Below are 14,149 nucleotides of genomic sequence, written 5' to 3'. Positions count from 1 at the left end.
TATATAGTCATTTAGTTTATTTAGTCATCATATATAGTGTGTCTAAATTTAATCACTAGTCATGATCAAACTATAAGATTAATTTAGTCTTAAGAATAAGTTATGACACACTGGCTGTGGAGAAACTTCAAACGAAGCACACAGAAATGTTTTTGTTTTTTTTTAGTGCACGTGTAATAAAATATTTTGCACTGTATTAGAATATGATATTTTTAGCAAACAAGAAGAGTTATTGCTGTACTCACCTTGTAAATTTCAGCTCAGGTTGCACACCTGAAAGTTATCAATTAGTAGCGATTTTGAAATATAAATACAATAATAAATAAATATTTAATAAAGCATTTTTAGTTGAAGTAAAAGTAATTTCTTCCTTTGTAAAAGACTGAAAATTGTATTTCTTGTGAGTTTGTTTAGTGTTTCCTCAATAGAACGGCGATTCTCTCTATTGAAGTGTTGCTACACACAAGCCCCCGTGCAGTGCAAGGCCGTTTCAACCTTTCCTCTACTTATGTATTTCAATAGTCTTCGTCTTTTATTTTCTATCGTGTTTGTGGTCGGAACACATCATCTTCACTTCATTGGATTTCTCTCTTTATCACTTGTTTTGGTAAGTTTATATTTTTTAAAATTAAATTAATATTCATTTACTTTAATCGATCACTTTCATAGATTATAAACATTTACCGATTGATTTAAACATTTTCTGAATATTTATTTTTTATAAAGGGTCAAATTATTTCTCTTTTATTTTGCAAGTATTGTAGTTATTAAACATTAATTTTCTTCTTATTATTTTTAAATGTTCACTTGGTCTGTAAATTGCATGTATTAAACCAAGAAATCTGGGAAGATACAGTACAGTGATTGCTTGCTGGATCGAAGAAGTCCCGGGCTCCAATCCATATATTTCTGCCAATTCACTTTTAATTTTTTTTGGCAAGGGCTTCTACAGTTTATTGACCAGTGATGGAGCGTGTAATCTGTTTATAGAGAGAACAAAGGTAGTGATAAGGCTCCGAGCGCAGAAATTGCTATCTTGACCTGATGGACAATTTTGGCTCCAACATTTAGATTACCAAACTTCTGTCTTATCTGCTTAATTAGACCTGAAACCTGGAAAGAAGCTCCTTGCTTAAGTATTACTTGAAGGTGTCAGTTTTTTCCTGTCATAACTTTTAGCCTTCTTCGCAATGCTCTGTATAACTTGCTGATGCCTTTTCTGCCTGATAAAATCTACGCCGATAAAGTGATGCATTTGTTTTCTCATCTGTAGATATCCAAGGCAGGTTATCTTAGATAGTTTGAAGTAAACATTAGAAAAATCATAACTCTTTTTTGTCTGTATTTGGCTTAGGGCTTCCATTCCTATTTTTAGCAAACCCCTTTTGAGGAAAATCTACAGCCGAACCACAAAATAAATTTTCCTGGATAAATGTTCGCAATAAAACAAATAAATAATAATAAATACAAAAAAAATACTGGAGTAAATAAATCCAGCTTAGTTCAACTATTCCCTGCAGGCGGTGTTTATATAAGAAATGACCAAGTGTCTATTATGTGCAAATTTAGGTGAGCTTTCAGCCTAGACATGGCGTGTGCACCAAGATCTCTGAGCACCCATGGATTGGATTTACACAGTTTTACTTGCATTAAAAATGTACCTTGTAGCATTTTTAGATTGCAATGAAGAAGTTTAAAGAATTTCAATTATTGCAATTAACCAGAAGTCTAATTTTACCTAAAAGGTTCTTTAACTCTCATCAAATAACCTCTTTATTCCTTAAAATTTTCAGGAGCCTTTTTCAGTGCATTACTGTTCTTACAACCGTGTTCTTCTCTTGTCACAGACCACACAGTCCATCACAGGGCAATGTTTTTCTCTTATTACAGTCCATCACAAATAGTAAGGTGTAAGAAAGCATCTGAGTTACAGAAGATTTTAGGGTAGTTAGCTGAGCTTTGTGAATAAGACCAGTGCACAAACGTTTTCCAAAAATAATAAAGTGATCTCTAGTCACATATAACTTCTCTAAGTTATATGAAATTGAGCTGTAAGATGCTCCGAGTAAGATAAAAATCTATGAGCACCATTATTGTTACTGTTGAAGCAAGGTAAAGGACCCAAGATTTTTATTGTCTCCATTATTATTAAGGTTGAACCAAGATCAGTGTAGAAGAAATTTGGTTTGTATTTCTACCAGTTTTTGATTTTTTGTTGTTTTTTACCTTCTGTTGCTTTAGAGAAATAATGCAATCATTTCATTTTTCGGGGCAGATTTTACACTGAGAATGTTTGTTTTATGGTACTTTGAATTACGAAAAAAAGGTTTAAGCTCATAGTCAGTGCGTGTGTTAAAGTTTAAAATGTTTAAATTAATCTTTCGCTCATTCGAGTGTTAAATGAGTGGTTTGTGTAGGAGAGGAAATGTTATTTCTTGTAATACTCGATTTTAATCTCCATTTGACAATTAGTGGAAATTGAAACGAATCAGTTCACAAATGCGATGTATCGTAATTTATTAATGATATGGAATTTCCTTTGCTTTTATTACATTTTTAATTTGCAACATTTTACATTTTCTCTTCTGTTGCAATAGGAAGTATGATTGTGACATATTTTCAGATGAGTTTTCACCTGAAATACAAGTTCCGAATGATATATATTCTAAATAAATGTATTCAGCGTTTTTTTAATTTGCATAAGTTGAGAATTTAAAAATAAAATATGTATGGCAAATGAGAATTTTTAGGTAACTCAAAGATGATAAGTGAGTTAATTGTCATCATAGATCTGGATGTAAATCGCGCACTAAATCGTGTAATTTAACTAATTTTTTTTTGTATTTTCTTGAAAATTGTTTCAATTATTTCTCTAAATTTTGCTGACTCAAACGCTAATACTTTTTATCGAAGCACTTCTTTTTCTTTTTACTTTGAAAAATTAAGTTCTGTAGTTAAAGAAAGTCAGTTATTAAAAATACAATAAGTGGGTATTTTTTTTTTATCGCTGCGAGCTGATTATACATAATTTAGAAGTGCTTAGAAAGAATTTTATCCATGCTGTACATAATATTCGCCTCAAGTATATTTTCACCGCCCCTCAAAAAGATATTTAAATTTTCTTTAACGTTAATCTATCAAATACAGATCAGCCTATTTTTTAAGGCGGGGCTTAACGTCCAACTAACATTTACTAGGTATCGTGGACGAAGGCGAATAGCAAACGTACTTTACTATTTCTCATTTAACCATTAAATAAAATACAAGTTCAAGACCGGGAATCGAACCCAGTACCACAATGCATATTAGCTTTGCAGGTCACGCCTCTTAACCCGCTCGGCTACCTTGGCGCCTAGATCTGATTATTATTATTTTGAAAAATGTTTTTAATAATCATGATTTTTTTGGCTGCTTTGAGAAACTAGTTAGTTTGGGTAAATAAATCAGATAGAGTCATCAGAAGTTCTGCAAGAGGGCGCACTGAGGAAGTTCTTATGCCACCACCGGCAACAACAAGTATGTTAAGGCCAACTTAAGTGCCAAGTTTGAATACAATGTGTGAGTAGGTATTGTAACAATGTGGTAATTACTGGGTTATTGTGAAAGTATTGTAAGTTCACTCCACACTGTTTTACTGACACAACTAACACTAGTGTAGATAAGGTTTTGTGATAATAATTACTTGGTTCATTTATAAATTCAACTCTAAAGAGAACTGACAGATATGATATTCATTAGAGTTAATCTCTCTATCAACAAAATCTTAATTATCGTTCATTTAATAACAATCCATGATTAATTATTATCGGCAATACCTCGTATTAGCAGTAAGAAAGTTTGTTAGGTACTATATTATACTAATCTATATTATAACTATCAAATTTACTTATGCTTTAACATTAATTGTCAGTAGTAACTAATTGAAGATAATAATATCAAACAATGTACCAAGAAACACAATCAGACAATCCTTTCCTCCTAATGGGGTTAATTAGATGCATTAAACAAATGATTTAATCAATCTTTAATTGATTAAAATCTAAAGAATGTATAAATTGTAAGAATACGAGTATACTTGTATAAGCGATATTAAAACAAGTCTGTTTGAATCTAATGCAGAGTTTTTGTAGTACCCTACTTATTTTCTACAAAAAGTTTTAAATAAAAGCAAAAAACTTATAATTATGACAAGAGAATTTATAATAGGAAATAATTTTAGAAAGTTCAAAAAACCTACCTATTATAGAAACCTTTTTTTTTTTTTTAAATGATTCTGTAAACTTTTAGAAGTATCTTAAACTGTTCTTGAGAGTGTAAAAATCTTTAATCTAAAATTATATTTGTGTAAACTCACAATTTAGATAGAAGTTTAACGTTGCCACACTCTCGGAGTCTCGAAAAAAGAAATTTCATTGATAAAAAGTGAAAGATTTTCTGATGGGATGTAATGTTTAAAGAAATTAGCTAGAACTGGTCGTTTTGGGAAACTCCATGGCAAAAAAGAATGACAAATTGATTAAGAGCCCCGCTTTCGGTTGAGAGAAATATTTAGATTAAAAACATAGCACTGATTAAACGGGAATCATATAAACATAAGTTACCAGTAAAATTAAACTCTAAGAAATTTAAGTTTTAATTAACTTCAGTAATGTTGATAAGTTTTATCAGTCTATCTATCAAGTATGTTACAACATGGACACAACTCCAGTACCCTATATGGTTAAATACTATTATAGAAGGAATGCATGTTAAGAGGTAACGAACGCTCTGTGATATTGTTCAGGGAAATACTATGATCGGAATATAAAAATAGTATGTTTTGAAATTGTAACCGTAGCAACAAGTTCCAACGCAACAGTAGACATTATTCATTGAAACAATACATTTACAAAGAGGGGAACTAAGATTGAGAAATTACTTTTTCCTTTTCCCTATTAAGTAAACAACTATTCTTTTGTTTCACGTTATTTTTATACCAACGCTGCCATACAGAGGAAATATTCTGATTGTGGCTACTTTTCGCAATTGTTTCCTTAGGAAGTATAATTGTATTTGCTTCATACAGAAGAGTGAGTGTGTTGTATCTGACCTTAATAAATTTCTGAAGTATATTTGGAACTTCTACAAAAATTTAAAACGTAATATATCTAACCAAAGCCGAGTGGTTAAAGTTGTACAGTGTATTTGTGGTACTGAGTTCGAATCCAGTTCTAGGCTTTATTTTAATTTTAATAGTTAATAAAAGAAATTTATAGGAAAGTATGTTTGCTATCCGCCTTCCTCTACGACTCCTGATCAGTAGTTGGACATAAAGCCCTCCTAAAAATAATTAGGCATTACTTTAATCTTGAGTTTTTACAATTTCTGCGTTTATTAGAACGGTCTTTAGAGCAATTTTTGTTTTTACTAGAAGTCCGTAAAAATAGAAAATAAATATCGGGATATGTTATGTTTATAGCAGCATTCTGCATGTTAAAATTTTAAAAATAAAGGGCGACCTCTACCAGTACTGATAGCTCGATGCTCATTCAAAATTTTGTATTCACTTTTAGCTCTACTTAGAACAATTCTGTTATGCAATGTTGACTTTAACCAAGTATTAGTAATTAGAATGTTTAACAGGCTTTAGCTCATTAATTACTTTGATACTATTTATTATTAAATTTATTTGGGCTACCAGTAAAATATGAGGAAGTTTAATGAAATTTGTAACTGCTTTATGAAAATAACTATATCAGAGTTGTAATCAATTCGTTGAAATAAGGTGCATAAAGTGAAAAATATATAATTTGCTTTTCAAAAATTTATTTTATTCAGGATATACAGTTGTTTTATTAACTGTAGGCAAGGCTCCATAATATTAGAGCGGTTATAAGTGAGTATTGTTGGGAATTATTTCTTTCAATCAACCAGTATGAATAAGTATTGTAACAGTAAAATTTTTCAATTTTGAGTTTTAAAAAATATTCAACAGAAATTACCACTTTACTAGACCAGATTTTCAATTTTTAATTGAAACATTTTTCTAGAAAATTCAATGAAGGGTATTTTTAGGATAGATTCCCTCTAAAATGCTATAATTGTCTAACACTCAGTTTTGCTCGAGAAAACGAAACTATGTTGGTTGTAAAGTACGTACACAGTATAAGTTTAAGTGACGGTGAGATATTCAGCTTAAATTTAGCACATGAACGCTAAACCCGAATAGTTGCATATTTAACCTCCCTTTCCTTTTAAATAAAATAAATTTTAAAAAATAAAAAATTACAAACGAACTTTCGCCCAAGTTACCATGTTATTCTTAAGTTGATATTATAAAAAGCACAAATCTCCAACCAACTTAAATATTTTGAGCAGTAATATGCTGCCTCTGGTTTTCAGTAACTGGTCAGAAGAACTATTGTTTGCTTATGTTTTCTTTAATAATTACACTCTTAGAGAAATGGCTAATTATCAATGAAATTATTGTAACAACTACTTTCAAGAATTAGCTTTTTAAAATTATCATTAATTTCTTATATTATTGTTTATTAGTTAATAAATTCATTATAATGTAGAATAAGTTTAAACTGTGCGGAGTGAATGTAAAGTATGTAAATACTAATTATTGATATTATTTATTGAACAAAACTGAGATGGGAAGATGGAAAGAAAGAACGACCCTTTATGTAAAGGTAATAAATAATAGAACAAATGGTTCTATTTGACTATTCATTAATGCTAACGCCTATACTTTCAAAGTTTGGTTATACATCTGATTGGAGAAGAAAGTTAACAAAAAGAGTTCAGTAAGTTTAAGAAACAAAGCCTTTCGTGAAAGTGGACGATGAAATAAATGAGTATTAAAATAAAAGAGTAAAATTTCTTTGATGCTGTAGTTACATAATGAGCATTCCTCTAGAATACATGGTTAAAAGGGCTTTCTTTTAAGGTACAGGCCATTCCAGTCTAAACTTTACCAATTAATGAGTGACAAGGATGTTGCTTGCTTGAGCTGGTAGTAAAAGTTCAGTTATATCCTTCGAAAGTGTACTCAACTGTGGGTAATAACATCAGAAGTGCTCCGTGATTAAAGTAATTAATGCATTATTTGTACCATTATTGATCCAGCTCTTTTCCATTTTTTAACCTATAGTTCTTTGCAAGTCATTAAACAGCTAGTTCACAGCTTCAAAATACAGGTGAGAATCTTTCTAGAGGACCAAAACTTAATTGGATAAAATTCAAAAATTTTGGTAGGCGAACTTTGTAAATTATAACCGGATAGCACTCAAAATAAAATTTATTTCAAAAAAACTATTTTTTAATAGCAAATTTTTGGATACGTTTCAGTAAGTATAACGAAACATTGAATAATATTTATTGAAGTCCCATCTTTTGTTGGCGGATATGTAGAGAACCTTAAAAGTAACCATTTTCTATTTTGCCCAAAAATTACCATATTATCTGTGTAGATTTTTAAACTTCTTTTTACGAGACAAATATTTTCTCTTAATACTTTTTTATTTATTTATTGCAGGTTTAGGCGATCATGATATTTTGGGTATTATTTGCGGCTGCAATATTCTTATTATATCTATATTCAATATGGACTTATGATTATTGGAAAATTAGAAATGTACCTTACCCAAAACCAATACCATTTCTTGGCAATATTAAAGACTCAATATTCTTCAAAAAATCTCCAGGGGAATGTCTTCAAGAAATTTATTGGTAAGTAATGATAATGTATTAAGGCCCTCTAAAGAGGTCAAAGAAGAAATTCACTTTTTGAAGATTAATCGAAAAGAGGATTGAGCGTGTTCCACCGTTCCACTTATAGACATTCAATGTTGTAATCATTCTTTAAATTAATGATTTATTCTCTATTTCTTGACCCAGTTCAGTTTATTATGTACAATTTAATGTGTAAAGGAAATAAGAAGTACCATTCTTCGCGGTCGTACCTTTCAGATATTATTATCAGTACATATTTCAGACATTTAAAAACAAGTTCAACAAATACTCTACAGCTAATGACTTAATAAACAAACTTTGACCCATTAAATTAAAGTCTGAAGAATAAAATCAAGAATAAGTTCATCTTATTGAAGGAATGAAATGTCAATAGCAGAGTCAGGCTAAAAGGGTGAGCAGTCAAATTACAGAGAGCCATCAATTTGGATTTCAAAATTATCATTTAAAAAGTCAATGTTAACCAACCAGATGTAAATATTAAATAAGTTTCAAGAGGTTTTTTCCTTATTTAAAAAAAAATCCTTTCCTTATTTAAAGTTTAAAGTCAGTTTTCCTTTCACTTTTTAATATCTTCCTTAAGTCTTTTTTTAAAATCAAACTATTGTGTAAAACGCAATGTATTAAATTTATTCAGAATGAGTATTGTCTAAAATAAATTCAGACATTCTTCACTTCATTGTTTAAAATGCCACTTTATTGGATGTTCTTCCCAGCACAACTTCAAGATTTTTTTTAAAATTTCTTTGTTTGGGGCCCGGTTAATAGATATTGTCTAAAAAGAAAGAATTGCTTTCATTTAACCCCTAACATTATTCATTTACTAATGTAAAAATATTACTTTTTTTGTGTATGTTTATAGGAAGTTCCCGGACGAAAAATTTATTGGCATATTTCAAATGCGACTACCAACCATACTACTTAGAGATCCTGCCTTAATTAAACAATTTCTTATCAAGGATTTTGATTATTTTATGGATCGTGGTTTTTATACAGATGAAGAAAGAGAACCTTTAACCGCAAATCTTGTCAACCTAGCTGGACATCGATGGAAGCTACTCAGAAATAAATTAACTCCGGCTTTTAGTTCTGGCAAGGTTAAACAGATGTATCCTCTTCTGGAGGTTTGCTCATCTAAATTGAAGAGTTTTATTAAGGTTGTGCATATTTTTTTACCAGAAACTTAATTTGTACTTTTAAGTCTTAGGTTAAATTAAATTAAGTGAAAGTGTTTGACTCAATTTGAACAACTCTGAGGAAATTATTTTTTCAGTATTTCTATGGTTGCCAAAGAATAATAAAATATGATATTGAGTCCTATAAGATAAACATAAATCCATAATTATTGGGTGTAGAACTCTCTGGTAATTTTCTTCACACAGAATGTTGGTTTGAAAAATGCATACCGCCTTCCATTACACTTAAAATAATCAAAAAAAAAGTTATAGTTATTGTCGTGAGTGAATTGATTGATTGGAATCTAGAACTCTAGAAAAAATTCTTACCCAAGACACTTCTTCACTCTGCAAACCCATATTATTTATTTATTTATCTACAAACCCATCAAATGTCCATTTTCTAAAAACTTTATTGTGCATCCAGAATATGTAGATTCCCGTGTAAAACTCATTTTGGGAAATTGTTCTTGTGATGATACTTTCTTAGATTAAATGATAAAATAATATGATGAATATTTTTGAATTTTATTGATATTTTTTTTTTGGAATTTGAGAGTCTAGTTTCATTACAGTAGTGTACCCCAATGGAATGTCTATTTCAATTGTAATGTATAATATTATTGTTTTCAGACTGAACTTACAGACGATGAAGGGGCGATTGAAGTACGAGAACTTACAGCTAGATTTACAACAGATGTAATTGGCGTTGTAGCTTTTGGTCTACAATTCGATGCTATGACTGGTTAATTTACCAATTATTTTCCATCTTTAGTCCTAAAAACAAAAATGATTAAGTAGCATTCTAATGAAAAATATTTTTGCTTTTAGGTGAATCAGTTTTCCGTGAAATGGGCAAAAAAGCTTTACAACCATCTATATCAACCGCAACCGCCAGAGGGATGAGAATTTTCTTACCTTGGTTGTTTAATTTATTGAAAATGAGAACTTTTCCAGATGAGATAAACAGTTTTTTTACAAACGTTGTGAAGGAAACCATGATTTTTAGGGAAACTAAAAATTTTCAAAGAAATGATTTTTTACAATTGATGATGCATTTAAAAAATGAAGATCTAAAATCTCTGGACAAAGATGATTTATGTAAGAAAGAATTTTTTAAACAATATTTTTGTTTGAGTTAAGAGCGGATATTGTGAGTTATTTTCTTGATGTTTACTTTTTTATTAATGCATTTTTACATTAATTTCCTCATTCTTGCTGGAACTTTGTTAGCTTAGAGTTCCAAAAGGGTTTAAAAAGATAGCTTATCCTTTATTAGGTCAAGAAAATTAAGAGGTCTTTTTTACTAGCCACTCTTTCCAGCAATAAAGTTTCAGATATACTTAATAAATCTACCAGAACTCTTAGACGTTAATGAAGTTAAATCCCATCCCAGAAGTACGCTTAAGTTTAAGCGTATTCAGTATGAAATCAGAGCTAATAGGGCTTACTGGATGGTTACCTTTTATTCTCATGTTCGGTAAAAGGTACTTAAACTCTTTTTGGAAACCAATAGAGTAGCCCATTGTGAGTTGGAATCCGTTGGTAACTTCGAAATCGTTGAGAAAGTTTTAGCAGCTTACCCAAATTTACAATTTTTGTTAAACTTCAGTTTGATGTTAATTAATAGAGTAAGATGGCTTCAGATTGTTCTTTGCATGTGCCAAAGCCATTACTACTGTTTGCTGTGTAACTGTTTATTAAATGAAGCACAGGGTAACGATGAAGAGATCAGTATTACGATTTTTGATTTTCAATGAATCACTTTTAGGAAATGACTGGACGGGAAGAAAAAGTTGAGAAGAATTGACCACTTTAGGGATGACGTTCGCTTAGTGGTTACTGCACTGGGCACACCCGGGAAAATCCTGAGTTTGAGTCCAGTTGCCAGATCCGTAGATCTTCTCCACTTAGGACAATGTTTAGTAATGGGCAGTGTTTTTTCTTTTAAATAAAGAGAGAGCAGTTTCCGGAGTCGGTAGAAGTGATAAAGATTTCACAATGATTTCGGATGTTGATGCGCTTTAATAATAATAAAAACAGGTCAAATAATTGAGAAGAAAGTTTGTATAGCTTGTGCTAGACTGTAAATAATGTATTTAAAAACAAGAGGGCCCCCTATTTTATCATTATTCATCATTTGGTTTAAGTTCATAAATTTGGGAGTAGGAGCATTATTTTTCGCGATCTACGGTAGGTTTTTAGTCTGGCAATTCAACTCTTTTGTTCTGTACTTCAGATACCATGAAATGATAAGTTAGTACACATCTGCGCTCCATCATTAAAAAGATTGATGATGACTAACTGGCGCCAAACGGGTGATAGGCTAAGTGGCCCGTCCATTAACTAGCCATTCACTTTCACATTCATAATAAAACACAAGGTTGATGAGGAAGAGGATTCAGAAATATTTTTTAAATAGGCAGGAAAAAATAGTTTATGGTAAAAATCATTGCACACTTCTTCATTTTACTCAACTACAGATCAATTAACATAGACGAAAACTGCTAGCATACATTCAATTCTAAAACATACTTCTACAAAGGTAAGTATTGTAACATACCTCTGAATGTATTGGCTATTGGTCTATTCAGTTATCTCCACATAATTACCTAGTACATTAAAATAATACCAAATATTGGTTTATAAATTATTGTATTTCTAACTTTAAAACAGAATACTATTTAAATTAAACCATCAATTTTACAGTATTTACAGATAACGTCATTGCAGCTCAAGCTTTTATTTTCTTTTTGGCTGGTTTTGAAACTTCATCAACTACTTTAAGTTTTTGTCTTTACGAGTTATCAAAGAATATAGATTATCAAGAAAATGCATTTCAAGAAATTCAAGAATTAATTTCTAAATATGGCTCATTAACATATGATGCAGTAGTGGAAATGAATTATGCAGAATTATTGCTTCTTGGTAGTAAATCTCTTTTCATTTTTTTTTAAAAAACCTGGAATGCTTTTTTATTTCCATGGTGGAGGCTCAATCTAATATTGTTTGCCAAGGGTTACCTAAATCTTTTATATGTTTCTTTAATTTCTTTCTTCAATATTTCATTCTTTTTTTATATGCAAGAAATAAAAATCTTTTAGAAAATCTGAATATTTGGAAAAAAAATCTTGAAAAAAGAATTTTATGTGGTGTTTAGTATTTATGTTGTATTTTTTTGAACTGTTTTGTGAGAGAAAATCGCTAAAATCTTTGAACTTTATTCAGTAAAAGAGTACTTGTACTCAGCAGATTTTAATCTTATTAGAAATTTTAATTATTTACTTAATTCTTATTAATATTGTAACGAGCTTGTTGGGCAAAGATTTTTGAACGAAATCTGTCAAATGGAATGACTCTTAATTGAATAGATTTTGAAACATTTGATAGAAAACGACTGCAATCGTTTTCTTTTAACTTTAAAACTTCTCTCAACTTAAATGCATAATACTTAGCATCTCCCTTAACTAATAAGCTTACTCTTATAATGTCTCCCTTTTGAAGAAAAGGTTTTAATTTTTCCAGAAACAATGAGAATGTATCCGCCTGTAGGAAATTTGGCACGAGTGTGTACTAAGAAGTACACAATACCCGGTACCAATATTCGTCTTGAACCAGGTATAGCTATCAGTATACCTGTATATGCACTTCATCATGATCCCAGTTTGTATCCAGAACCTTCAAAATTCAATCCAGATAGGTTTAAAGATAAAGATATATTAAAGAACCATGCGTATTTACCATTTGGAGAAGGTCCTCGAGTGTGTATAGGTAATCTAATTTCAATGAATGTTTTGTGCTATGATTTATCATGCTTATACGTTTAACTTAAAACTGATACGATTTTCTGTCGCTCTTTTACAGGTCAAAGGTTTGCTATGATTGAAATGAAGTTGGCATTGGCACAAATTATTTCTAATTATACAGTTTCTCTTTCTAGTAAAACATCAACAACAGTGAAATTAGATCCTTCTGCCTTCATTATGGCACCAGTTGGTGGACTATGGTTAAAATTCTCTGAAAGAAATAGCTTGTAGAAAATAATTAAAGTGTTCCCGATGGAATTAGATTTTAAAATCGCATTAAGTAATCCAATATAAAAATATATTGGAATTTGTTTGTGGGTAAAAATCAAATTTCCAAACTTTTGTTTTGAGGGATTTGGAAAGGCATGCGATATTTTCATTTAATTCTCGAATTGCTTCCTCTGGAGAAATCACAAAAGCAAGGGAAACATCTCTATTCAATATAGAGCATGAATAAACATGGCTTTATTTGGAGTCAGAGAATATTTGAAATCGTGTCCCATTTTTAATTTTAGAAGTAAAAAATTTCTTTTAAGATTGATATAATCTATGAAAAAAGAATTAGAGTGCCGGAGTCCTCACTTCGACCTGAAAAATTTCTTGAGGATTTGAGAATAGTAGAACTGGACAATACATCTTTCATTTATATAATGGTAAACTTGGGAGAAAGCCACTTTTTAAGAAATCTTGGCTTCCCTGCAGGTACTCTAGATTAACAATATCTGTAAAGTACTCTTGGAGTCGGCAGAGAAGTTGATGTGTGTGAATTTCAGGCCAACATTCATTCGATTCTTGATTGCATTTTGTTGGCATTATCATTAGTCCTTCTACACTTGTCTATCAGTTTTGAATAGATTGAGCACTCTGCGCGATCTATTGAGCAAACTGTAAACAACTTATTTTTACTTTATATAACTCAGTTTTTAAATTTGAATTTAAATAGTGTTAGATCACCTTATTATGTTCAATGATTAAATAAATGTATACATTTGCGTATCAAATGTAATGTCATTAAATCCAGATAGGCTATATTGTGATAGAAATTGAAACCATCATGTATTTGAAATGTCACAATTAAAACATAGAATAAAAATAAATATAAAACAAAGGTTTTGAGTGAAGGATACTTATTGATTTAGTTTATTACAAAGATTTATTAGTTTCAATTATGTACCTTAATAATTTTTGTTGAATCTAGGATATCAGAGCACTTAAACGTTTTGGGAGGACATTTTAAACTTGGTTTGGTCTCAATATTAGGAGAATTTATTAAAAAAAAATTTTTTTAGAACATGTTAATCCTAATCGAATAAGGCTTTAAGTTATTAATAAACAGAACGAAGAGGAATTCGGAAATTTACTGATATCACAAAAATACAAGGACAAGAAAGAACGTTACATATAATATAATTTTTTTTTTGCAGATGCAAGCTT

At 30.3% G+C, this 14,149-nt stretch overlaps 1 protein-coding gene across 1 annotated transcript; it reads left to right on the top strand.

Moving 5' to 3' along the window:
• The first annotated feature begins 312 nt into the window (after window positions 1–312).
• Window positions 313–13,841, top strand: LOC141454144 (probable cytochrome P450 6a13). Its single transcript, XM_074128051.1, has 8 exons — window positions 313–607; window positions 7,520–7,713; window positions 8,597–8,891; window positions 9,543–9,654; window positions 9,741–10,010; window positions 11,619–11,837; window positions 12,435–12,680; window positions 12,774–13,841. Exons 2-8 carry the CDS (start codon window positions 7,532–7,534, stop codon window positions 12,944–12,946), a joined length of 1,497 nt encoding a protein of 498 aa, XP_073984152.1. The 5' UTR covers window positions 313–607; window positions 7,520–7,531; the 3' UTR covers window positions 12,947–13,841.
• Window positions 13,842–14,149: the final 308 nt, after the last annotated feature.

Source organism: Rhodnius prolixus, unplaced genomic scaffold (genome assembly GCF_049639745.1).
Source record: "Rhodnius prolixus isolate KJV_2025 unplaced genomic scaffold, Rpr scaffold_9, whole genome shotgun sequence".
Taxonomy (NCBI): Eukaryota; Metazoa; Arthropoda; class Insecta; order Hemiptera; family Reduviidae; genus Rhodnius; species Rhodnius prolixus.
This window is presented reverse-complemented; position numbering and strand designations above follow the sequence as displayed.